Below are 25,874 nucleotides of genomic sequence, written 5' to 3'. Positions count from 1 at the left end.
ACCCGCGCAAGAGCGGCCCTGCCGGTGCTGGGGCGGGCGGGGGGATGGAGGGATGCGCGGAGAGATGGAGCGATGCAAGGAGGGACAGAGGGATGTGCGGAGGGATGCGCGGCAGGACGGAGGGATGTGCGGCGGCACGGAGGGGTGCGCGGAGCGATGCGCGGAGGGATGGAGGGATGCGCGGAGAGAGGGAGGGATGCGCGAAGAGAGGGAGGGATGCAAGGAGGGACAGAGGGATGCGCGGAGAGAGAGAGGGATGCAAGGAGGGACAGAGGGATGCGCGGAGAGATGGAGCGATGCAAGGAGGGACAGAGGGATGCGCGGAGGGATGCGCGGCGGCACGGAGGGGTGCGCGGCGGCACGGAGGGATGGAGGGATGTGCGGAGGGACAGAGGGATGCGCGGACGGATGGAGGAGGGACGGCTCCACCGCCTGCCCTCCCCCCGCGGAGACGCGCCCGCCGCAGCGCAGGGGGCGGCCCCGGCGGGTGGGGCCGCGGCGGGGCTAGGGCGCGGGGCGGGGCGGGCCCCCGCGTAGCTCCCGGGCAAAACGGCCCTGTGGTGGGCCGGGCGCTTCAGCCTTCTCCGGAGACCGGCCCGGGAGGAGATGCCTGGCCCCCTCAGCTGCAGCGGGGCCGCTGCAACCCGCCCCCTCAGCGGCCTCTCGGCAGCCCCGCCAGGCCGGAGCCCCCGCCGCCCTGGCCACCGGCCCGCGCTCCCGGCGCCCTGGGTGCTGCCCGCGCTGCACGGCGGGGCTGCAGCCGCCGCCGCTCGTTGGCACTGGAGCCCAGCCTCGTGCCCACACCAGCGCCCCACACCGCGTGCCCCGGCGTCCCCAGCTGCGGGTGTTGTCCCGGTGCAGGCCGAAGGCAGTTATTTCTCCTGCTTTTACAGCTTCCTGGGACCCAACAGCTGCAGGCCCCAGAGCTGTTCCCTGATGGCTGGGTATCGTTATCCCCTTGTATTCATCACTGAGCTGGCACCTTTCCCACTGGTACCCTCATGCTAGGCCCAGGGCGTGATGCCTCTCTGGCTCTCCAGGTCCATGAGATCAGGACTGTTTCATGTGCCTTGCACGTGACTCACCTGCTTGCATATGTCAGGCTGCTATTTGCCATTTGTCAAACTGCTCTGAGCTGTTGACACGTTTGGCTCGTGATCCTCTCCGTCCCACAGGTTCTGGTTTGCAGAAGTGCCACCACGTCATTAGTTCCCTGTCCTGCAGCTACACAGTCACTGGTACCTGCCTACATGCAGGACCATGTGTTTGACGTCACTGAATTGCTCTGCTCTTTTTCTGACCACTTTTCCTGTTTGTCAGTCTCATTGTAAGGTGGACCTGTGTTCTGCAGCATCCCTGCAGCCTTCCCCAGCCAAATGGCATCATAAGCCAGAGAGCAAGTCCATGACTTTGCTACCACGCAAGTGTGAAGGACAGAGCCAGGAGAGAGCGGAGGTGCACTCCTCCTGCAGTGAGGCACTGCCAAGTGCCCTCCCAGCAGCTGTTGCCACCTGCAGCTGTTTCATCTAACCCACAGGCATGGGCTTGCACAGGAGAAGTGGGCATCAGAGGACTAGAAAATCAGGATCTGTGGCATCTCTCTCTTCCCTTTGCAGGTTAATGTAGTGCTAGGAAGCCAAGTCATGGTGTCTGGGCCATCAAAGCAGCAAGGAGCCCAAGAACGACTGACTAGCAGTGACCTGGCAGGGAAGAGGCCATCAGAGTGCACTGTGGGCTAGCGAGGTGTGCCCAGAGCTCAGCAGTATGGCATGGAGCAGGCTGCGCAAAGCAAGGACAGCCCAGAGCACTTACTGAACAGGGGTCTCATAACCAGACTCACACACAGCAATAAAACTGCATGCTCGGTGCAGGACAGGCAATGACACTGCAGGAAAGCCAGCTCAGCACTACCAGGTTGGGTTATTCATGAGCAGGGAGCAACTGCTGGGGCTTACTGGGCACAGGCCATGCTCATGCCTGCTCTTCACCTCACGGCCTGCACCAGCCCCTGCCGAGTTTTGCTGCTGGGAAATGCTGAGTTCAAGCCTGGCCCTGGAGAAGCCTTTGGGGCAGACTGGAGCAACCAGCCATGGCAGGGGCAGTGCTGTGAGCAGCCCAGTTCCCCTGGAGTGGCTGCAGTGCCCAGGGACACAGCATGGTTAGAGGCAGAGAGATGTGGATGACATTACCCTGTCCATGAAGACTGTCAGAGAAGGAAGTCAGGCAGGGCTGTGCATACACAGGTGTGTTTGCGGTGATTCTTCCCCTTCCCTGTTGTCTCTGGGAGCACCTGGCTATTTGTTCCATGGTTTCCTTGGACTTTGAAGTTGAACTAAGTGGCCTCTAATTCTTCACTTCCTTTTTTTTCTCCTATCAAAGACAGGCACTGTGTCACTCCTTTTTCCTGTTCTCTGAAACCTCATCCATCCTCTACCAGTTCTCAATATTACCCTCACTTATCTTCAGTCCAGCCAATCTGATCACATTTTCCCTTATCTAGCATGAGCATACACTTCTGTCACTCATGGTAGTGGTGTTAATCACGTGATCACAGCCACCCTCCTCAGTGCAGGCTGAGGGGAAGAAGCCATTGAGCACTTGAGTCTTGTCACCTTCTGCTGTCCCTCCCAGTCTCAGTAGGACAGTGGGCCACATCGGCTGCTCAGCATCCTCGTACTGACACCTTCCTTTTTGAAGGTTTTCTTGCAATCTGTCATATTTCTTGCTAGTTACAATTCATCTCATACTTTGGCTTCCCTGATTTTTTTGTTATTTTTTTCTGTTCCTCCTAGTTTTTTCACCCAGTTTCTACTTTTATGCCCTTCCTTCTGAAGTTTCAGGTCATTATCTGAACTATGAGCCCCTCCTTCCCCCAGTGCTGGGATGGTTTCCATTGTGCCCTGTTGCTTTATTAAAGCCCTGCCAGGTTTTCTGAATGTATTTTGTTGGACCTGAGGTCCAGCTTCCTGAATTCCTTAAATTTTCTCTGAAACGCACTTCCAAGTTGCTCTCCACTTTGACACCTTCAAGCACTTCCTCCCTTTTATCTAGAGTAAGGTCTGGGAGAGCCTCCCCTGGGGTTTCCTGCACTCCCCAGGCCCAAAGCCCTCAGTAGCCCAAGCCCGTGTGGGCAGCTGTGCCCTGGTGCAGGCAGCCCCAGAGGATGCCTGGCTGTGGGGGACACGCAGGAGGCTCCTTCAGAGAGGGGGCCAGGACAGTTCTGACTCTGTGGCAAGCTGGTTTTATCCCTCTCATTTCTCAGGTGACCTGCCTTTTGGAGGTCAGAGCCAGACCATATCTAGGGCATGCCCAGCAACATCTTCCTCTTCTGTGTTTGCTCTTTCTTGACAAGCTACACCCCCTAATTCACAGGCCAGTCCTCAGGGTGTGTTATGCCAGTCAGATCATAATTTTAGACGTTCACAGGCCAGTCCTCAGGGTGTGTTATGCCAGTCAAATCATAATTTTAGACGTCTACAAAGACTTCCCACTGCAGCCGTTCGTTCCCTGCGGCACTTGTGTAACTGTGACAATATGTGGGCCAAGGAGCATGCTGTGCCAGGGGTGATGGCCCTGGACGCCCACCTCTCAGGGCGCCTTGTGGGCTCTGGTCACAGGCTGTGGCTCACAATGCCCGCTCTGAGCTTGACCTCACTCAGAAGCTGCCGTCAGAGGTGTGAAAGCTGCAGGGTGGGAAGGGCCCCACGGCTGGAGAAGGGGTGGCAGGGATAAGACCAAGGCTCCATCCCCTCCCCAGTCTCAGGACAGTGTGGGACATGTCCTCTGACAGGTCTAGAAGCTGAGCCCTTTCCCATGGGATGTGGACAGTACAGCAAAGCGGAGCCAGCCACGGCAGGGGCCAGCTCCTTCCCCAAGAGACTGCAGCTTTCCCGCCTCTGCCAGGCGGGATCGGCCGCTGGCTGTCCTCCCACAGCTCCCAGACTGGCACGACGCAGCCCCACTGAGATGGCTCTGGGGTGGGATGATCCTACTCCCTGCCTCATCCCGAGCACGGGCCATGCTTCCACGCACCCCAGCCCCACGCGACATTGTGCACGGTTGGGCGGAGGGGGCTTCTGGCAGGGCCAGCATGGCACTGAGCACTACGCGGTGAGCTGGGGGATGCAGCTGCCGGCGACGTGGGGCAGAGCCACGAGGAACGATCCAGAGACCGGAAGGTCCTTCCGGAGACCCTGGAGGGGAAGCCACATCCCGGGCACCCAGGACCGTGGGGAACCGCATCAGGGAGCGGCACCTGTGCACACGCGGTACTGGCGCGCAGCACCAAGCGCACTGCTCAGTGCGCGGTAGGTACACATGAACGCACGCCCACACGCACACGTCCGCCCACGCACCCACCCCCACGGACACGCACACGCACGCACGGAGCCTCCCCGCCTCGCTCCCCCCCGCCACGTGCGTCCCCAGCGCGTCCCGGCCCCGCCCCCCGGCGGCGGGCGGAAGCGCGCGGAGTGTCGCGGCGTGTGGCGGCGCGGGATGGACCCGCCGGCCAAGGAGGGGCCGCTCCTCGTGCAGCACAGCCACAAGTTCGGCACCAAGGTGGGCGGCCGCCGGCGGCACGCGCCTCGCCGCGGGGCGGGCGGGGGACGGGGTCGCGCGGCGGGCCGGGCCGGCTCGGGCCGGGGCGAGCCGGGCGGGCTTCTCTTCCTCCCTCCCGGGGGCCGGACGGTCTCCGTACCGCCGCCCGGGCCGGGCCCGTCGTCCCCGCTGCTCGCGGCCGCCCCGGCTGGGCGCGCTGCCGAGCCGCGGGCGGTGCCCGGCGATTGGGGAAGTGGGGCCGGGGCTTTGCCGGCCGCCGGCCCCGGCCCCGGCCCCGTGCCCGGCGGCGGCCGAGGGATCCCGAGTCCGCCCCTCCCCCCGCCGGGGCTCGGCCCCGCGGGGCCGTCTGGGCGCGGGGGGTGGGGGGGGGACGACGACGGACACGGACGGCGGGCGCGGTCGTGGCCGGTCTCCGCCGCTCGGCGTCGGCGGGGCGGGACGGTGGCGCCCGGGTGGGGGGCACTCCCGGCGCCGCCCCCGCTGAGCTTGCCGGCGCGGCCGCCGCGCCCGGCGGAGCATCCCGGGCGTCCTCGCGGGAGCCTTCCCTGCGCCCCGCTGCTGCCCGGCCCGGGCCCGGTGTGACCCCGCTGCCTTACAGAGGTGGAAGCGGAGCTGGTTCGTGCTGTACCCGGCCAGCCAGCACGGCGTCGCCCGCCTGGAGTTCTTCGACTGCAAGGAGCAGGCGGCGCCTCCCGAGCGGCTGGGCACCAGGCGGCTGGACAAGACGGTGGTGCGGCTGGCTGACTGCACCAGCGTGGCCCCCGTGGCCGAGAGCGGCCCCCGGGCCGGCACGGCCGTCTTCCGCCTGCAGACCAGCGACAGGAGCTACCTCTTCGCGGCTGACAAGCAGCAGAGTGAGGAGTGGGTGGCGAAGCTGTGCGAGATCGCCTTCCCGGTGAGGCCCGTGGCGAGCAGAGGGGCATCCTGGACACCTTGCCGGCGCCTGGGCACGGCTGTCCCCGGGGAGGAGGGCAGCTGCAGGCAGCCTGAGCAGGATGGGGGGGGCCCAGGCATCAGAGCATGTGCGGTGGGGGTGATGGTGCGACCCCTTCCTACCCAGCAGGAGGGCCTGGCGGCACAGGGAGGGACGCCCTGAGGCACACGTGAGTGGTCCCAGGCGGTCAGAGTGCCTGGCCCTGGGACTCCGGTCCCCTCTCGATAGCTCCCACTGTGCCAGCAGCCAGGTGGGTTCTGGGACTCCTCAGCGTGCTGTCAGTAATTCTTGGTTGTAGCTCCAAATTTCAAGTTGGGTTCTTCTCCCCCAGCATGGAGTCCATCCTCGCCCCCTCCAGAGACCTGATGGGGGCCGGGTGATGGCTGAGGAGCATTTCCTCTTGGCCCAACCACCACTGCCTTTCCTGCCACAGCAGCGGCGGAAGCAGAGCCCCGAGAGTGTTGCAGTGCCTGGCTCCGGGACCCACCTGGCTCCAAGGCGGCAGCACCAGCAGCTGCAGGGCCAGTGCACCCCCTTGCCCAGCCTTGGACCTCTCTCCTGCCTGCTGCTGGGAACACCCCATCAGTGTTGGGCCTGTAGCACAGCCTTCTGGCTCCCGTGTTCTCTGCCTGTGCCCCCGTAGCAGCTCTGCAGCCTTCCCTGGAGCTGGTGGTCAGCCAGCGCGACGCCTCCCTGCGAAGGCAGTTTGGACAGCAGGTGGCCTACAAGTATGGTCATCCACGCCGTTCTGCAAGAGCAGCCCGTGCCTGCCCTGCCCCTCGGGTCCCCTGCTCTCCCTCCTAGGAGATGTTTGCACAGCCCTGGTTTGTGCTCTAGCTGATTCCAGGCTTTGAGTGCTGGGCAGGGCTGCCTCGCAGGATGGCTGGCTGCACAGCTGGTGATCCCAGAATCTTCCCACAAGGACCCGGGTGTTTGCCAAGTGTGATTTACCTTAAGCCTTTTTTTTGTCCCTGCTTGCATCTCCCTGCAGTCTGCTGTCAAGCCAAATGTGTCTGTGCAGCAAGTGCCCTGCTGACCAGGCCAAGAGGCACTGGCGTGGTACGGGAAATTACTCCATGTCCGTGCCCGTGTCTGTTTGGTGCAGACAGTGTTGCAGCCTTTGTCCTGGAAATGGCTTGCGGGGCTGAACTAGGGACACAGCACGCGCCTTTGGAGTGGTGCAGGGTAGTGGCAAGGCAGGGGAACATCTACTCAGAGCAGGGCTATGCTCATACTTTCCTTCACACGGTAGCTGTCAGTTGCGTGCTCGAGGTCCAGAAGCAAGCTGACAGTTTAGGAGGTGGTGTGGTGAGCAAAAGGCTGCAAGGATGGCATGTATTCTAGAAAGGCCTGGCCTGGAGCAAGAGGCACAGGAGCTGCACGTGGCCTCTCTGCAAAAAGCTGAAGATCCTCAGTTGTGATTTCTGGTCATCCGCATGGAGAGCATGATTTTGTGTCATGTTGTTTGTTGCTGCCTAGAGGGTAAGCAGGGTCCAAGTAGCTCGGGAACTGGGGCCAGAGATCGTTTGGAGTTCAGAACAGAATTTATTTTTCTTTTGAAGATGAGGGAAAGCGCAGTTAAATGGAGCCCTAAAGGACTCTGGCAGATCGGCTGGCCCTTGACTTCCCGATCCCTGGCTGGAACTCCGCTGCATTAGATGCTTTAGCTGAGCAGGAGCTGCTGCTATCAGCATTAAGGACACTAGGTTTTAGCAGCCCTCATTCTATTTAGGAGCCAAACAAGAGGGCCCGATGGCCCTTTTTGGGCCTTGCCTCTTGTTAAGAAGCTCATGTGGCTGGTTTTTAAACTGAAACTGTGACAGCTTGCCTTCTGCAAGACATACACTCTGCTGCAACCCCATCCCACGTGACCCTGAGAAACAGCTTCCAGCTCCTGTCCAAATACAGACCCTCATGCAAGAGTGCAAAGTCTGCTGAAGCAGCTCTTGCAGGGCATCTGTGAGTCTTTGATTTGTGTGGGGCTTCTCTGCAGGAGGATCTTTGCTATTCGGTGGTGGCACCAAGGGTGCATCCCCACACAGGCGCTTAGGGGACCCTGCTGCTGGGACACAGTTGCTGACAGAGTGTGTGCGTTGCACTTTCAGTTCTGCATGTGCTAAAATAGAAGTGCTTGCTTCCCCTCTGCGGGCTGTACACTGATACTGGCACCGCCTTCCTGCCTGTGCAGAAGCAGGACACAGACCCTTGCATTACTGGGTCAACTCATCAGAGCCCTCCCTGGCTCGTGCTGCTGGAAGAGTGTGCCTGGGCCCATGCAATGCTTTGGGTGTTGATGTCGCCTGCGCTGGAGCACACTGGTGAGGAAGCAGAGCTGTTCTCTGCCTCGGCACCAGGGCACCTGCGTGGGCATGCCATAGTGGTCAGACGAGCGACAGTGGCGTGGGCACATGGGACCCCCAGGTGCTGCCCTGCAGGAGGCCGTGTCTCAGTGCTGGCTTGTGCTGCACTGGGGGTCAGGGGCTGGAGGGTAGGGCTGCCGGGAGTAACTGCTTTCTTCTGCACCCTGTCCAATGCACAGCCCATCTGGGGCCCAGGGTCATGCTGGGAGCTGCAGGGGAGCCCCTCCTGCACTGCCTGGCCCTGTTCATCCGTATTCATGTCGGCTTGGGGGTGTGGGGCCCTGGGGTCTGTTGCCAGCTCTGGGCAGGGAAGGGCTTGGTATGGCTGCAGGACGGCCAAGCTGTGAGGGGCTGGTCTAGGCCCCTTGGGGAGGGCAGTGGGGCCCAGGCAATGGGGGGCAGTGGCTGCAAGGGGCTGATGTGGGATGAGGGGGCTGGGGCTGATCTGCTCTCCCTTGTCAGGGAAATGGCCCCAGCAATGCTGGCGTGGCGGTCCGGCGTGGCAGAGAGGGCAGCGGGGAGGCACCAGCCCTGGAGATGGCCGTGAACTCCATCTACTACTCGAGAGACGAAGGTGGGACCTGCCGCTGCCCTGACTTCAGGCCACCTTCTGTGGGGCCTGTCCTGCTGCTGCCCCATCACTGGGGCACCAGTGGGAGCCTCGCCTCCCACTTGAGGCCTCACCTGGAGCTGGGGACGTGGCTTCCTCTGCCCTCCCCTGAGCATCCCTGTCCCCACAGTGAACGCCTTCTGGGTGACGGTGCAACGGACTGAGGCTGCGGAGCGATGCAAGCTGCGTGGTGCCTATGTGCTCAAGGCTGAGCGTGACAGCCTCGTCCTGAAGGACCCACAGACAAATGAGATCCTCTATGTCTGGCCCTACCGGCTGCTCCGGAGATACGGCCGGGACAAGGTGGGGGACGGGGGGGCCCTGCATGCTGCACACTGAGGCCTGTTCCCCTACAGGCTTTCCCTTGCTGAAGGGTAAGGAGCTGATGTGCCCAACTAGCCTGTGGCAGCCATACAGCGGGCCCTGCCAAATGCCAGAACTGCTACAGCCCACAGCAACCACAGCAGGGTCCCCAGGGGCATCTGTGATCCTGTCTGTCCTCAACTCCTTCCTGTGTCACTGTGCAGGAGCATGGGCTAGCAGGACATCCGTCCCCACCGAGGACATGGCTGTGCACAGCCCCTCTCTGTGTGGTCCCTGGCCCGCTCCCACTGGGGCCATTGCAGCCCCTGCCAGCCCCTCTGCCGGACATCCCCACAGCTGGCTTGCCCCCGTTCTCCATCCCAGCGCTCCCCAGCCCATACTGTGGGCAGGCATGTCCTGTGCTGTGCACAAGCTCTCCCCAGCGTCCAGGGACCTTGGCTCCCTGCAGTCCCGGCTCTGCCCTGGATTCAGTCCCTCCCTCCTGAAGGATGATGGCCAGAGCAGGAGGGGCTGTTTGAGATACCAGTTACTCTAGATACCTTACAGGGCGTACTGCTCTTAGCCTGGCTGACCTGTGTAGGTCCACACAGAGGAGGCACATGGTGTGAGGAGCAGGCAGCTGCATTCACAGGTCCCTGAGCACCACAGGTCCCTGTGATAGGTTGGCTGTGCTTGTGTTTGGCAGCATTGACCCACAAAAGGAAGTCTGTCCCCAGAGGCTTTTGCAGCAACCCCAGACACTGCTGCTGCATGTGAGAGAGCACCAGTGAGGCAGAAAATCTCACCTGGATTCAGGGACTGAGGTTCAGGAAAGGTGTGGGCATCTGCTGGTGGAAACCCGCACATGAGTGTGTGTTCAGGCCTGAGGAACACAGCCTTGGTGCAAGACTTCTCTTTAAAGTTCTTTACACCATTAACAGAGTAATGCTGGTAAGGCAAATGCTTTGCTTACTCTTGGTAGCCAAGCTGCTGCTTCTGGCCTTTCTCCTGTGGAAAGCCGTGTTCCTCTGTCTTGTATCTCTTGCCTCTGGATTGCTTCCCTTCTGCCTGACTAATGCTGACTTACCCAAGATGCCCATAATAGTTTCCCCTGCTGAACTGTCACTCATCTCACCCTACTCCGTTCTCAGTGCTAACCGTGTATTGTTTCCTAGACTGTCTGGTGCCAGTTGTTGACCCTGCTGGAATTGCTCAGGTAAGGCAGCAGGTCTCCAGCAGGACCTGCAGCTCTGGCCCTGGGGCATCTCGCAGTGATGTCCCCTCAAGTGTGCATCCTGCTCCAATTTCACAGCTTGTTCTGGGCTGCTGGGCAGCTCAGCCTCCCCCTGCCCAGGTGCTGTGCAGCCACTGAGCACAGCATGCCCCTGGGGTGGTGCTTGCTGAGCTGTGGCCCTCACTGCAGGGAGCAGAAGGAGCAGGATGTTCAGTGAAGTCTCTCTTGCAGGATGTGCAGGATCAGCACCGCAGCCATGCAACCTTCAGCAGGAAGCACAGCCTGCACGATGCGCTGGGTTGGCAGGTGCTGGGCCGGATGTGACCCTTCCACTTCCCTTGCAGGTGATGTTCTCCTTCGAAGCTGGCAGGCGCTGCGACTCTGGCCCAGGGAACTTCACCTTTGAGACCAAGCAGGGCAACGAGATCTTCCGCCTGGTGGAAGCCTCCATCCGGGAGCAGAAAGCGCAGGTGGAGGAGAACCGGCAAAGCTGTGACTCGCTGGATTCGGACAGCCCCAGCGTGGTGCTGATCCGCCAGGCCCTGGCTGACTCCCTGAGCCTGGAGCTGCCTGCGGAGGGGGATGACACCCTGGCACCCAAAGCGGGGCTGGTGCCCAGGCCCAGTGCAGTGGCAGAAGAGAGAGACGCTACGTCTCTGCTGAAGACCCGGACTCTGCCAGAGCTTCCTGTGCCACAGGCCAAGCCCGCGGTCCCGAGCACACCCCCGCGCTCCCCTCTGCCAAAGGTGCCTCGTGCCGTGCTGCCAGCCGAGGACCCATCCAGCGTGTACTCGGAGCCCCTGGACTCGGTGAAGGGCTTCCGGCCCTGGCTGGACCCACTGTACTCGGACCCCATAGACAGCAAGCCCACAAGCGGGGCCAAGGCGCCCAGCAGTGCCTCGGATGAGACGAAGCTCCGGCTGCCGGCACCACTGTACTCGGGCACATACGAGCAGGTCCGGGCTGAGGGACGCAGCCAGGCCCCCACAGTGCCTGGGCAGAAGGAGCACATCTACGACGAGCCTGAGGGTCGCGCTGCCCGCTCGCTGCCCCCTGCCCCCTGCATCTATGATGAAGCACGTCCCACGGGCGAGGCCTGGCGCACCCAGGGCCATGATGACAGGGGCGGCTATGAGTATCCCTACAACCCCAGCACTGACGACTACTTGGTACCTGCCTTCCAGGCCAAGGCCAAGGGCCCCAAGCCGGTGCCTGCCCCCAAGCCCCAGGCAGCCTTTATCCCTAAAGGCGCCGAGAAGAGTGGGGACCCTGGCAGGCGGCGGGGGAACGCTGCTCCTGAGAAGGCGGTCATCAAACCCAGCCTCAACAGCAGCAACAACAACAACGTGGAGGTGCTGTACAGCCAGGTGGTGAAGCCCCAGCACATGCAGAAGAAGGAGCAGTCTGTGGATGAGTGCAGCTTGTCACCTGTCTATGAGGACTTAGGAGAGATATAGAGTGCTGCTGCTCTGTACCCCCCAGGAGGGACGGGGGGGCCCAGGCCCGTTCGTGAGCAGTGCTGGCTGCTGTCCTCCACGGGTTCTGGAGGTGGCTTGGGGCTGGGGACTGTTCTGGCTCAGGCAGAGCCCCTCTTGTTCACCAGCACTGAGGGCCTTTGTTTCCCTGGAGGCCCTTTCCACAGCGAGAGCAAGAGAGCTGTGGCTGATGCAGGTGCCAGCGTGCTTCTCTGGCTCTGGAGCTGGCTCTGCTGCCACCTCCTGATCCGCAGGAGGGCTGGCTGTGTCTCCCTGTGCCTGCTGCTCTGGCTCTGCTCTGGCTCCCTCTCTGACCAGGCCGCAGGGCTGGGATGCCCATTGTGGTGCATGGAAGACTGCTTGCCATCGGTCTTCAAAAGTATTTTTATACAAAATTATTTTAATATTAAAATCTGTATGTCTCAGAATGAAATGTTTGCCTGTGGCATGTCTGGGCTGTCAGGCATACGGATGGGGAGATGCTGGTGCAGTGCTGTGGAGCAGGGTGGCCCGGCTGATTAGTGTTCACATAGTGGCACGTTTGTGTCTGTGCCAGAGCTACTGAGCTAAGAGGAAACCGCGAAGAAAAGCGTGTGCCAGGTTCACCTGTGGCTAGGATGCCCTGATGGCAGGGGATTAAGGGATATGAGAGTCAGGCTCGCAGATACCTTTATGGGCTGATTGGGGCACAAAATGTGATGGCCTCCAAGTATAAGGCTGGGCAGGGCCAAGCTCCAGCTCTGCTGCAGCTGAGTGGCTGTTGATTAGTCACAGGATCTCTCCTTCCCCAGCCTGATCCCTCTGCTGATTTCCCCCTGCTCCCAGCTGCTCTTGAAAGGCCTGGGATGGCCCAGTCTGGATCCCATGGACTTTAATGGCAAAAACTCTGATCCCTGCTGTGTGGTCTGAGGCCAGGGATTTGGCTGTGATTGCTGTGTGGCCAGCCTTGGGCAGAAACCTATGCAGGGGGAAAACAGGTTGTCCTTTTGGTGCTGGTAATGGTTTTGAGAGATTTTATGTCCCTTTCTGTGCGGGGCTAGACCAGGCACCCTGGCATTGGCTGTCCCTGAGTCTGGATGGGGCTACTGATGATTTCTACAGGTTAATACCCTGTTGATGTAGACAGCAGCAAAACAGCCAGCTGACAAGCAGCACTGTAATGTACCTGTGCAGAGGACTAAGCATGATTTCTGCAGCCCCAGCTCAGACCTACGGAGCCACAAACCGTTGGGGAAGTCCGTGGGGAAGATCAGGGTCAGGTCCCCAGACTGGTGAGATGGTGACAAGGCAGTAAGCTCTGACTGGGCATTTGTCTGATGCCCAAGTTGCAGGGGGGAAGCCTCAGTCCTGTAACAATACAGTACAGCTGTAGGCAGGACCAATTTGTGGCTGTTCTCCTGTGCTGGGTCCTCTTCCCCACTGGGGTTTTGCTGCAGGAGAAGGGAAAAAACCTAAGGGGCTTTGGGAATCTCAGGGAGGCTGCGGTTCCTGCCTGGGACGAAAGGCATGAGCAGCAGGCATCTGCTGCTCATGGTTGGCTGCTGGGTGGTCCCGTACTTGTGTTCCTGTCCATGGTGGGTCTATGTATGCATCCCGCCTGCATACAGTTCTGCCAGCCTGCTCCAGAGAAGAGCTCTGGGCATTGCTTAGCAGGGGGCCCAGGCCACCTGCCCATAACCCTTGCTCGTGACTCCAGTGTGAGGCTCCAAGACTTAAACGATGAAGAGCAGCCTCCCAGGAGCGGAGCCCCAGGGCTCTCCCTTCCATACAGCCATGGGTATTTGTGCATCTCCATCACTGCGGCCACTGTATCTCAGTGCACTGTGTCCGCTCTGTCCTGTGGAGCTGAGCGTGGCGGACATGCGAAGTGGCTGACCTAGCTTTCGTTAAAGAGGGTGACAGTGAGGAAGGAAAATGCTCCAGCATCAGTGCCAGACCAGTGGTTCCTGCACTTCCCTTGGCTGGGAGGAAAGGATATTTATTTTTCTTGCTTCAGCAATGACATCATCTCTCATAACAGCCGACTTGGGACTAAGAAGTAAGTGCGCAAGACAGGAGGAACGCTCCTACGCGTGGCCTGCTTTATTTATGCGTCCTGCCACGTGACAGAGAAGTGCATGCAGCGGGGAAGGCTCTTAGTCTCTGCTGATCAGGAGAGACAGTCTATTCTTTTCTGGCTCAGTGTTGTGGACCAGACCTGTCATCTTGCTCAGACTGCTGCTCTGTGCTTCACCTTATCTCCTTTCTGGCAGCAGTTCAGGGTATAATAGATGCTTTGGGAAAGCATAAGAAATAAGGTAAATGCAGAGTGAGCCTTTGGCTGGTCACAGCCTTCCTGTTGCCAAAGCAAAAGTCTGCAATGAACCCTAACTTTAGGACCAGGAGATGATCTTTCAGGATTCTGCCTAGATTAGGATTTTGTCCGTCTGCCTTCACAGAATCACATAATGGTTTGGGTTGGAAGGGACCTTAAAGATCATCTAGTTCCAACCCCCTCCCATGATCTAGTAGAATGGATACCTTCTACTAGATCTGGTTGCTCAAAGCCTCATCCAACCTGGCCTTGAACACTTCCAGGGATGGGGCATCCACAGCTTCTCTGGGCAACCTGTTCCAGTGTCTCGCCACCCTCACGGTAAAGAATTTCTTCCTAATATCTAATCTAAATCTACCCTCTTTCAGTTTAAAACCATTACCCCTCATCCTATCACTACACTCCCTGATAAAGAGTCCCTCCCCATATTTCCTGTAGGCCCCCTTGAAGTACTGGAAGGCTGCAATAAGGTCTCCCTGGAGCCTTCTCTTCTCTAGACTAAACAACCTCAACTCTCTCGGCCTGTCCTCATGTGGGAGATGCTCCAGCCCCCTGATCATCTTCGTGGCCCTCCTTCTTTCCCTTTCCTTTGCCTCACTTCCACTGTCTCCTTACAACTAATTTCCATGTGTTGAACAGTGAAGCACCTGGGTGCAGCTAAAACAGCCGTGGCACGTCACAGTGGTTGCATGCCATGGCTGAATTCAGTCTGTGTGCTTGGAAAATGGCATCCTGGCAGCCAGTCCTGAACAAGGCTTTGCTGAGGTGCTTGGGGATGCATGGTTTATGCTTGGCTGCTTGCTCTGCCCATTTTCTTACAGTGCAGAAATGGTTCTGCACGAGCAGCTTTGTTCGCTTCTGCCCAGTCCAGGTGCTATGGGCCAGATTGGGTGGTGCATGGGAAGTCCTTTCGATATCAGACTTCCTCATGTGAGGACAGCCTGTGTGCCTCCCTGTTCTCTGCTAAAAGCCCATGACCCAGATTAGCTGAGAAATGTCAAAGTACTGGTCTAGCAGCCACAGCTGGGATGCAACAGAAGCAGAAGTCTTGGTCTCTGTAGGCCAGGTGGCAGTTTTTACCAGGAGAAAATTACTTGGGAGCTGCTCAAAGCCCAACCAACCTCTCCCTCTTGGGGCTATGTTTTTCTGTTTCTTGTTCTGAAAGATATGTCCTTTTATAACTGCTACCTACTCCCCTTTAGGGCCTAGCGCGGTGCAGGCATGAGACAACTGTCCTGCCAGGATATCCGTTCTCACTCTGGCATTAAGGGAAAGCACCCAAGTTCCCCTTGGCTGTCAAGAGTTGGTGAGAGCAACAGCACAGTTACTGCCCTGCTTCACACTGTGGTCATCAGGTGGATAGCTTTTCAACAGCGACCCCCAAACAGCCCCAGTTTTGTGATTTGCCTCCCCTATAGTCCCTTTTCCCTCTTCCTAAGTTTCCCCTTCAGCAGCTTCCTTCTATCAACAATAAATCACAAGCCCTTGTTTGTTTACCCCTTCCCATTGGCAAGGTGTTTTGTTCACTTTGTACCCCAGTTTGGTATTTATTATATGGTTGCCAAAGCAATTTCTACCTGCATCATCAGTTCAGTCAAGCTCATCCCCTGTCCATCCTGCCCCCCCCCCCCCCCCCCCCAATCTGCCTGATTTTGTCATTTTCATATTGCTGTCTGGTTTGCCTGCCCCAGGCTGGGCCATTTGTATGTGCATTACTGCTCCTTCCCCGGTTCCTCATGCTCTGAGCTTGTTAGCGACAGGCAGGGGTTAGCCACCAGCTTGCACACCCTAACAAACCCATATCCCTGTGCCTGCAGGGGTGTCTGCCCTGTCCTCAAGGTACGTGCCCTTGACATCTTACCCCAAGCAGCTGCCTGAGATGCAGCCTCCAGCCAAGCATGGAGTACTGCCAGGGCATGGGAAGAGCAGGTCCATGCCCTGGGTGGCTAGCAGGGCCTGTTACTGAGCTGGGATCCCAGGGAAAAGAGATGGCTCTGCTGGCTTTGCTCTCCTGCTGTAGCAGTCCCCCGGAAGCATGGTGTTTGCATTGTGCCCTTGGTCAACTGCAGCTGTTTCTCAGGAAGTACAGGTCAGTGCTGGGATTGCTGCATACAGTACACATTATAAACTACAGGCAGTAAGTGAACATTATGGTGGATAACTTTATTTTGAAACAGCTTGTCAGAACAAAGTAAGCAGAACACAAACTCCTGCTGGTGCTCGGCATCCAGGAAGCCCAGTGAGACCACCCCACCTTGGCTCAGTCGAGCTGCCCTCAGCTCCTGCCCTGCCAGGGGCAGCTGTCTTATGTCCACACTGAAAAACGGGCTAGCATCTGTGCAAGCACTGGGCAGAAGCTCTCTGGAAAGCTCCAGGCCAACTCCCTCCCATTTTCTGAACCCTGCCAAAAAATACTTGCTGTGTTGGCTTGCAGAACAGCCCCATATGCACAGATGGGCCATAAGAAGGAGAGCATCCAAGCCGCAGCTGGCTGGGAGAATGGTGCTGTGCTGCAGCTCCGGCTGCGGTGAGCTGTCACTGTGTAGGAACCAGCCAGGGCATTACGGCTGGCTTGGCACCGGATACAAACCCCTTCATGAGCTGGGGAGTTGGACAGTGAGACCAATTATGAAAGCAAGCAAATCAGCATCATCATAGGTAGTGCTGCTCTCAGGAGGGCAGCCTTCTGGGCTTTAAGATTAAATTCAAAAGCCACTGTTTTATGCCTATTCAAACACCTTGCTGAACCTGCTCCTGCAGGATGAGGGCAGCTTGACGTTACTGCCTACTTTATCTATCTGTCTGACTTCCTCATCGCCCTGCTTGCAGCTTTTCTGCACCCGCTGACAGCAACCTGTGGTTTGTGGTCTGTACTAGCCTAGTCTCAGAAACCAAAATTTGAGACATGCTGGTGATGTGTGCTGACACGAATGGGAAATATGGGGTGTTGTGGGGAATAGCTGAATCTCTGGACAGAGGGCCCCAGAGTAGCAGGCTTCCTGCAGACTGACTTGGTGACTAACAAAACCATAAAACAAGAAGGAGGAACAAATGATGGGAAGTGCCTGTCTGACCAAGGCCAAGCTTAGTGTCTTGCCTGACCACTTCCAGCCCAGTGCATAAGGCTTGGCAGCCGAGCAAGGAGTTAAGCCGTGACTGCACGTGAGCAGGCTCAAGCAGTGCCCTGGGGTTCATTGCAGGAACTCGTCATACTCTTTGGGGAGCAGGGAGTGCTCACAGAAATCCCTCCTCACCGCTGCTGGTCTGAACACTTGGACAGGAGAAGGAGCCATGAGAAGGGGCGTGACCGTGGCTTTGGCTCTGCTCTGATGCTGCAATACAGGAACAAAATATGAATGCACCTTGTGGAAGGAGGCGCTGGCTCGTCCAACAGTGCAGCATCCTATTGTGTCTGCATGTGCCAGCTGTTCAGCATCCATCTCCTCAATTGCATGAGCTTATGCTACACCCATCCCTGTGCTCTGCCAGCTGCCAGTGAATGTTGCCCCTGCCATATGCTGCCTACCCCGTACTGTTAGGGTGTGAGGGAGCTGCCCTCAGCCATTCTGCAGGAAGCAGACCAGAAGGGCAGAACAGAGACTATCTAGCCTAGTCAAAGGCGAGAGACATACCTGCTTGGCTTGATGCCGCTCTGGTCGCTGGTCCCTGGGCCGAGCCTGCTGCCTGTGCAGAGGTTTGTACAACATACTCTTCAGGTATTTGTAGAGGTTGCTTTTTAGGTGCAAGGGGTTATAAGCAACTTCTACTTCCAAGCTGTTCAGGGCACTCTGCTTAGATAGAAGAAAGAACCTAGTGGCTATAAGATGTGACAGGTAGAGACTGTGGGGTTTGCTTGGGGGTTTTTGTTGTTTTTAGTGTCAAGGCCTTTTTTTGCACGGATGAGCATTACAGATGCTCCATGCCACCCTGCAGTGACGGGAGAAGGGATCTTTGGCTGTGCTGCTACCCACAAGGACCACACTTAGCTGTGTATAAAACAAGAGGCATCTGCAACCAGGTCTTAATGGATTTAAGCATCCTCTTGCAGAACGCAGTCCTATCCTCCCCCATGCCCAGAATCAGCCAACAAGCTGGAGCACCCTTTCTGGGCACCGTCACCCTCAACTTTCTGCTTCGTAAGACCTTTTCCCCCTCTGCCCAACAGACATGCAACATTGCTCCAAAGACAGGCATTTGCTATGCGTGAAGAAAGCTGTAGGATATATTGGCTGCTGGGAAGAAGTTTTGGAGTGCTCTATCATATTCCAGCTGTCACTAGACATTTTCACAGCTGTTTCCTCCTCTACTCATCTGCTAAGACCTATAGTGAGGGCTCTGCCCTTTCTGGCATCACCTGAAGTAGAGACAGACAACTCAGGAGAAGAACATATGGATGCACAATAGGAAATGCAGAAGCCTGACTCTATTGGAAGAAACAGAACCACTTCATGTATTGATTTATCTTATGCCTAAAGCACCTCTCTCTGCAGTCTGAGGAGATCCATGTTCCCCAGCAAGAGGGAGATAGGTACATCTTCAGCAGCAGCTGCATGTCCTGTGCATAAAGGCTGATCATTACTCTGTTCCTGGCTTGTACAACCGGGATCCTTTCCACAGGTATTTGTGGAGGGCTGTCAATGACTTACCTCTATAGGGCCATGCACTCTCTCAGGATGTTCAGCAAGGAGGGCTGGGAAGGTTGATGGCAGCAGGAGCTCTCTGATGGCAACTGCTTTGACAAGTAGAGTGGCAGAGTCGGAAGGGACAATGATGTAGTAGGAATGCACCACGATGTTCCAGTTTGGACTAGTGTTCTGTGGCTCCTGTTTGGCCAAAAGCATCCACTTCCTTTTCTAAATGGCAAAAGCCAAAAACGATGTGAACAATGAGCAATAGCCACTTCCTTCAGCACTTTCACTGTAGGGACTGCTGGGTTCAGGAGCAGAAACATTCATACACATCAGAATAAGAACACTATTCTGCATGATGGCTGAGGATAGTATGTTGGTTTGTTTGGTTTTTTTTTTAATGGAATGCAAGACAATTCTTAAGAAAAACATCCAATTTTGCTTTACAACTTGTCAGGAATGGAAACTGCTCCACATCCCAAGCCTTGGTTAATTATTTTCACAGTTAAAGATGCATGTCTAACTCCAGCCCTGACTTTTGCACTTCATACCTCCAAACACTGGATTTCTGCTAGGCTAGAAAGTCTTCTCTAAGGTTTGATGTGCTGTAGTGTCTTTCCAGTGGATGCATTGGCTGGAAAGATTGGCAAGGCCAACTCTGGCCCATGAGATGAAGCTGCAGCTTTTGAAACATGTTTTCTGGTGCAGGCTAGACAGATCTTACCAGACGTGCACTAACTATTCCTTTCTGTGGCAATCCCTCCCCATGAGACTGCCATTTTCACCCACTCACCAGGAGACCATGACACAGAGCATGGAAGCTGTGCTGGTTCATCTCCAGTTCATCCCAGTCTAGCTGCCAGCAGCTTGTGGGCTTGATGATGAAGGGCAGGCCATACAGTACAGACTCACAGACCCCTTCAGACTTCAGAGCCCTGCAAATATAGAGCTCATGTTAGTGAAGCACAACCAACATGAAGCAAGAAGACTCTACCAGGAGACGACTAGCTCAAGTGGCTATGGCAGTATCAGCTGCAATACTACTACAAGCACTTAATGTCTGTATTGCTGTGGCCTGTCACTATGAAACCTTGCAGAAAAGTCCAATTCCTGCCGATTTCCAGATTCCCTTGTATCTGCGTTGACAAGAGCATGCCAAGAAGCAAATCCAATCTTCATGCATTTTGTATACAAACCAGATTGTTAATCTGGACTCTTGGACAATAACTCACCCAGGCAATTACATCTCTTCCTAAGTGATTTTTACTGGATCGTGGTTATCCTTCACTTAAACTGACACATGCTCTACTCCTGCACAGAGCCAACATCCCACCACAAACACCGCTACAGACTTTACAGTGCTTGACATTGCCTGTCCATAGCACACTTCTGTCTAATGACAGGGCATTATTAAGTAGCTTCAGTGCTTTCGCTGTGGGCCATTTATGCACAATTACTGAGTGCTCTTCAGCTACTGACAGGTTGAGAATAATTTTAAGAACAACTGTATAGTTCAGAAATTACACAAAATTTTCCCTATAAATAAACCTCAGAAAAGACACTAGAGAGCATCACTCTTCTTGTTATGCTCTGTGCTTACCAGCCATAGACTGCTGAAAGGAAAACGAGTAAATTCTTGCGTGAAGTCACACAGCACTATGAGGCTTTGCTGGCTTTTTTATTACTAGTCAATTAGTTAGCTCAGGCTCTGACACCCAATTAATTGTTGTGGCCTCATTAGGAGGATGCAAGACAATTCTTAGGAGACAATTAGGAGGATGCAAGACAATTCTGTGGCCTCATTAGGAGGCCACAATGAGAGAACAACAGAATTATATATGGAGCAATGGCTGCGGTCTACAGAACTTCACACTGGAAGGAAACAACTGTTGCATGGATAACACCTATGGTGTTACACTCATAAAGTGCTAGTGTCATGGTAACACTCTTTTTGACTCTGCGCTCCTGTCTGCATGTGTGGGATGTGCTGTTCCATAACACTAAGAGTTACGGGGGTTGAAGGTATCTTACATCAGAATTTTGCTCCCTAGCACTTTGAGTCCCCCAGCGCTTTATGGTGATGTTACCAGATCCTAGTTGAAATTGCACAGAAAGAGTGAAGGCTGCTGCTATACCAGCCTTCTAGTTACCAAGCGCAAAGCATGTAACAACACTTACTTTACAATCCGGAGTTTATACAGCACTGTAGCTGGCCAGGCTGCCATCTGGCAGGGTGAATTCAAATCTGCTGCTCTCACCGTGCCATCAACCGTCCCAGAAAGTAGAGCTGGGTCGAGCAACCTCTCCTGCAAATCACACTTCAGGCACACTAGGAGAAGGAGATTGGTTTAGATTGCTGGAAACGGCAATGTTTAGCACATGACATGCTCAAAGCGCTTACAAACACTAAGTTAATGTTTTCTAGCAACAGCAACTATTAAGGGAAGAACAACGCTAAAGCCTGTGACACAAGGCAACAATCTATCCCCATTTTAAACACAAGGGGAAATACCACATGCTTGGCATGTTAATGAAACAATGATTGGTTGGTAACTGGGCTGGCAAGTTCCAGTTTTGGTGATGAGTGGCCAGCTGTAGAGGGAGCAGAAACTCATTTCCCAATGCCACCCTGGGTTCAGGGCCACACATTTCCTGTCACCTTTTCTATCTGCGTTTGTGGAGAAACCCAGCACACTGATGACACTAACTCTGGTATAATATGATACATAGCTGCATACAATTTCTCTGGCCTTCTACAGATTTCTTGAGTGTGGGAAGGTGAAAAAACCTGACTGCAGTATAACTTGGTTTGTCTTGCTAGCTATAATAAGCCAATGCATCAAGTATGAAATTCAATGTTATGATGAAGGAAAATCCACCTTTAACAAAATAACGTAATTGCCTGTGCTGGTCTGGAAGCTGTTATGGTAGCTACTACATAAATAAAAAGTCACACCAGGCTTTCTGACCTGCTTGCTGTGCAGCGTACCTGCAAAAGCCACCAGTGACTCTCTATGAGCTTTGCTTACAGTCTGGAACTGGCCTGTGGATCACCAGAAGAAAGCAAGTGTGCTTCTGCTGTGATGGCAATGGGAAGCTGCACATGAGTACCATATTGGAGTGGCATATAGTACCATATTGGAGAGGCACGGAAAGGGGATTGCCGGAACAGCGTGTGCAGATTCCCATGGCAGTGCAATGGTGACAAATACAGTTAACAACAACTTACGGGAAACACCTATGTCTGCTGTAGCTGTTGGTGTTTTCAGTGCTCACCCAAGGATGGATTAAGGATTTGGACTTAGACTAGTAAAGGCAAAGAAATTACATATTCCTTATAAATTTTCCCATGCATTATTATAACTGTTGGCAGCTCCAGCTAGAACATTAGCTATTTTAGTGCTAAATCAATAGATATAAATACAAGCCAAGTCCCTTTGTAAGACAGCCTTTATTTAAGTGCAGCTCTGGCACAGACTTTTAGCATCAAACACAAGGAACACAATTTTTAGGGCTATACAACTGATCCAGAAGGACCTTGGCTCTCAGTATGTAAGGCCCCTTTTACCTTGACCAAGTGGCTATAAAATTAATAGGCACATTTTTGCTGCAGAATGGAAATGAATTCTAGCATGAGCAGCCACATGACATGGCAGCAACCTAGAAGTATTCTAAGCAAATGGCTCTCAGCCTCAGACAACAGAAAGCTCCAGACAGGTATCTCCTCAGACGACTCAGACAACCTCAGACAGCTTTCAAAGTCACCCAGAGACCTTACTTGGGTCTCTCAATGTGAGAGACATCAGCCTCAGACAACAGAAAGCTCCAGACAGGTATCTCCTGACAACTCAGACAACCTCAGACAGCTTTCAAAGTCACCCAGAGACCTTACTTGGGTCTCTCAATGTGAGGGAACATGCCCATAGGACAGGCCTGGCTAATCTTTAAGGCTGTGGCATTTAGGAGCTCCCTGCAGAGGGGAGAGAAAATTAAATACTTAGGGTGGTCTTGGGTGCAGTGGCATGGCTGAAGCTTCCTGATGGAAGGAGGAGATGGAGGTGTTCTCTCTCTGTGCCATAGTCATGTAGCCATGTTTTAAACAGCATCTCCAAGCTGATGATACTGTCCTCAATGGTTTGCACATCAATGTCCATTCCCAGGATTGCAATGTCTGCAGGACAAAAAGGTGAAAAAGCACAGACATTTTCAGTTATAGAAAAGAACGTTCTTTTGCGTTTTCCACTACACTATACCTCCTTAGTCCCTCAAGTGCTTTCACATAAGAAGTGCTTCAGAAGCCATTGCCATGTAAATCACAGCACAGCACTGTGATGCCAGCCCTCTTAAAAGGATATTGCTAGAAGGTGAGCTGCTCCACAGGCCACACCAACACCCTTCTCATCAATGAGGTGGGTGGACTGACTACTACCGTCTTCAGAGGACTAATTGTGACTGATGCAAACCATCCTCTGCTGTGGTCATCTTGGCACTTGGCCTCGGAGACTCTTCTCACAATTTTAAACCATTTCCTCCTTTTCTCTAAGCAAGGGACACTGGATACGTGATGCTATGAGAAATCAGAGACTGCAAAACTGAAATGCTATATTAATGGGGAATTTTGTAGTCGTGGTGGAAAAGTAATACTCATCGTACAGAAGATGAACGTTACTTTGCAATATGGCCCCATGACTAAATTGCTAAACATCCTCAACGTGTGTTTAAAGGAGCAGCTAATCACAGACCTGAGAAGAACAGAAGCAAAACTTGAGCTGGACCTGACCAACACAGAGAACATGTTTCAACACATTACTGTTGACGTGCTGCTTGGTAACACAGCAATCCCACAGTAGAAACATCCCTGCAGATACAACAACAGTCAAAACTATCCACCACTGTTAAATTTCATTTCAAACAAGTGAAATGCATAAAATTTAGCAACTTGTTATAAACAAATTAAAAGGAGAAAGTAAAAATGTTTGCAAGGACATAGCAAGTATTTAAGCTACCATGTTGGAGGTGCAGAGCAAATGTATATGAGCTAGCAACAACAACCTTTAGGAATGGAGAAATGTAGGCTGGACAGCAGAGTTAGGGAGGTCATAAACAAGATTAAACCCTTGCAAAAAAAAACAAAACCCCAAACACCCCCAAATAGTAACTCAAAGGTGCATCCAAATGAGAAGCTCGCATAAAGTCTAGCAGACTAAATAAATAAATAAAAAATAAAATAGGTAAAAGTAAAAAAAAAAAAGAATTTGATGAACAATTTGCAAAATGCATAAGACATGTAATATACCCATTTGTAAATACAGAAGGAACAAACAACCTGGTAGCATTAATAGGGTCACCATACAGCTAGGATGTGAAACAGGTATTCTGAAAAGATGAATACGTAGCAGAAATAGCCTTCTTTTTCCCAATGTGTTTACAAGGCTGGCTGGGGACTAAAATACAGTGCTACATCCATCTGCAAAGTGAAATATTTTCTTTATGCATTAGTATTTATAGTTTGCAAAAATGACACTATGCATCCGCTCCTACATTAAAAAAAAAAAAAAAAGACAGAAATTCATTAATCTCCCTCTACATGGCAAATAATCTAGGGCTAATATAATGACTGTAATTGTTCAAATGGTCTGCAACTTGCAAACACACTTTTTGTAGTATGGCCATCACAGCAGGACATACTTTCTAATTGTCTCCACCTTCGAGCCTTGAGGAAGGCATCATGCAGGTTGTGCCTCTGCAGCAAAGTAGAATCAACTCCTACTTATGACGGGAGGTCCTTCACCCTGTCCTTGCTACTGAAAGCCTTTCCTTCTTAATGTCTGGTCTGATTGTCCTTGGCTGCAAGGACATTTCATTCCTTTTTTTTTTTTAAGTTCTTCCCAAATTTGTATAGTAAACTGATTTCTCCCTTAGTTTTGTAGCAGCTTTTAAAAATGTATCTTAAGACTGCTTACCATGCCTTACCCCAGTCTTCTCTGATGCATATGGGAATATGAGTTTCTCTGTCATGGAGCAATGCAGGAGGATACTCTGGTGGAAGGGAATGTCGTCCTTCTCTCTGGACACTGCTCTTCATGAGCAGAGCTATTACCACTGTCAGTCACTTGCCCTGATGCTATGACTCTTGCTCTCATTACCCTGCAGAATGCACTAATGCACCTGGAGAGCATGCTGGTTGTGTTTCAGCTGTGATGCATTCCCTACTTTTTTTAGACTTAGGTTTCTCTCTGGGATATGCACTGAAGATGGCATTAACAGTTCAGAAGACAAAGCACCAGGAAATGCATGTAATTTACTTTGACAAATAGTGTATACACAGGTGACAAGGGGAATTATCTGTGTTTTGAGAGACAGTTTTTTGGGGTTGGTAAATGTTTTAGTCCTTTCCTCAGTAAATATTTTCCTATTTTTTTATTTTCTCTTCTGTAATAGATGTGTAGCCACTTATACATCTTAAGTTGGCACAATACATGGGAATTGTAAAAAGAAATTCACTGCATTCATTGCTGTCCATTCTTACAAAGAACAGGTTGGGATGCTGACATCTACTGTGCAATGGGTCTTAAAATTCCTGGAGAGCAGATATGCAGAGCCATTTATTGGTCAGCAATCTGCAGAGTGCATACAGAAAAAGGTTTCCTGGGACTTGCAGAAGATGGATTATGTTCATAAAAAATGTATTAGTGCTTTATCTTCAGTGCTTGTTTTTTGTTTTCCCAAAACAAAAAGAGATAGGGCCAGTATCTATATCACATACAAATACTAACTTTCATTAGCAAATGGTTTGGCAATGCTCAGACGCTTTAAGTGTTTGTAATGGGGTAGGGGCAAGGAAGAGAGAATAATAATTCTCATGTTATCAATTAGAGGCCAGTCCACGGCATCCTATCAATTACTCCTACACACTATTCCCACCACAAATGCTGTATGCGTTGCTCTCTTTGTAGGATTTATATTATATCATGATCTCTGCTCCAGTCTGCAGTCTGGCAAGCCCTAATGTTTTATCATTAAAGAAACATTGCAGATTTAGTCTCTGTCCCACAGAGGAGCTGCTTTACCATTTTGAAAAAGCAATCCTTGCTGCTCATCACATGGTCTTTGTTTATCTAGAAATGCACTCTCCCAAGGAGGTTGCTCTTGTGAAGAAAACAGCAAGCATTTTTCATCCACGACAGGCTGTTCTTAGCACATTCAAAGCTATTCTAAGACTTGCCAACTGCAGGGCTTAAAAATGTTAGAGCCTTTTCTAGCTGCATTAACCTGGAAATGAGCCTATGAGAGGAGATACCTTGATCCTGCCTTCCTTCTTTCAGTACCATAGCAAATTGTAACTGTATGTTGCATATTTTTTTTCCCTGCTATGGTAAATGAGAGAGGAAATTTTCTGGGTGAGCTGAAAAATCAGATGCTTTCTCAGGCACCTGAGAATGCTCAGGATGCAGAT

General features: G+C 53.5%; 2 protein-coding genes across 4 annotated transcripts in view; one reads left to right on the top strand and one right to left on the bottom strand.

The window, feature by feature from the left end:
* Positions 1-4,411: 4,411 nt before the first annotated feature.
* DOK1 (docking protein 1) lies at positions 4,412-11,898 on the top strand. 3 transcript variants are annotated; one of them, XM_075499336.1, is made up of 5 exons: positions 4,412-4,560; positions 5,159-5,455; positions 8,317-8,428; positions 8,595-8,767; positions 10,346-11,898. In XM_075499336.1, exons 1-5 carry the CDS (start codon positions 4,498-4,500, stop codon positions 11,456-11,458), a joined length of 1,758 nt encoding a protein of 585 aa, XP_075355451.1. In that variant the 5' UTR covers positions 4,412-4,497; the 3' UTR covers positions 11,459-11,898. The 3 variants fall into 3 exon arrangements, with proteins under 3 accessions (XP_075355451.1, XP_075355453.1, XP_075355452.1); XM_075499338.1 differs by lacking the exon at positions 5,159-5,455; XM_075499337.1 differs by lacking the exons at positions 8,317-8,428; positions 8,595-8,767.
* Positions 11,899-16,981: 5,083 nt separating this feature from the next.
* The window catches only part of M1AP (meiosis 1 associated protein), a 28,448-nt gene continuing 19,555 nt past the window's right edge, over positions 16,982-25,874 (bottom strand). The window contains exons 4-9 of the mRNA XM_075499133.1: positions 22,416-22,589; positions 20,597-20,747; positions 19,212-19,353; positions 18,437-18,643; positions 17,423-17,578; positions 16,982-17,122 (exon numbers count right to left, since the gene is read on the bottom strand). Coding sequence (XP_075355248.1) covers positions 16,982-17,122; positions 17,423-17,578; positions 18,437-18,643; positions 19,212-19,353; positions 20,597-20,747; positions 22,416-22,589 — 971 coding nt within the window. The remainder of the gene's footprint in view (positions 17,123-17,422; positions 17,579-18,436; positions 18,644-19,211; positions 19,354-20,596; positions 20,748-22,415; positions 22,590-25,874) is intronic.

This window comes from Mycteria americana, chromosome 4 (genome assembly GCF_035582795.1).
Source record: "Mycteria americana isolate JAX WOST 10 ecotype Jacksonville Zoo and Gardens chromosome 4, USCA_MyAme_1.0, whole genome shotgun sequence".
Taxonomy (NCBI): domain Eukaryota; kingdom Metazoa; phylum Chordata; class Aves; order Ciconiiformes; family Ciconiidae; genus Mycteria; species Mycteria americana.
The sequence above is the reverse complement of the archived record's forward strand: the minus strand, read 5'-3'. Positions and strand labels throughout refer to the sequence as shown.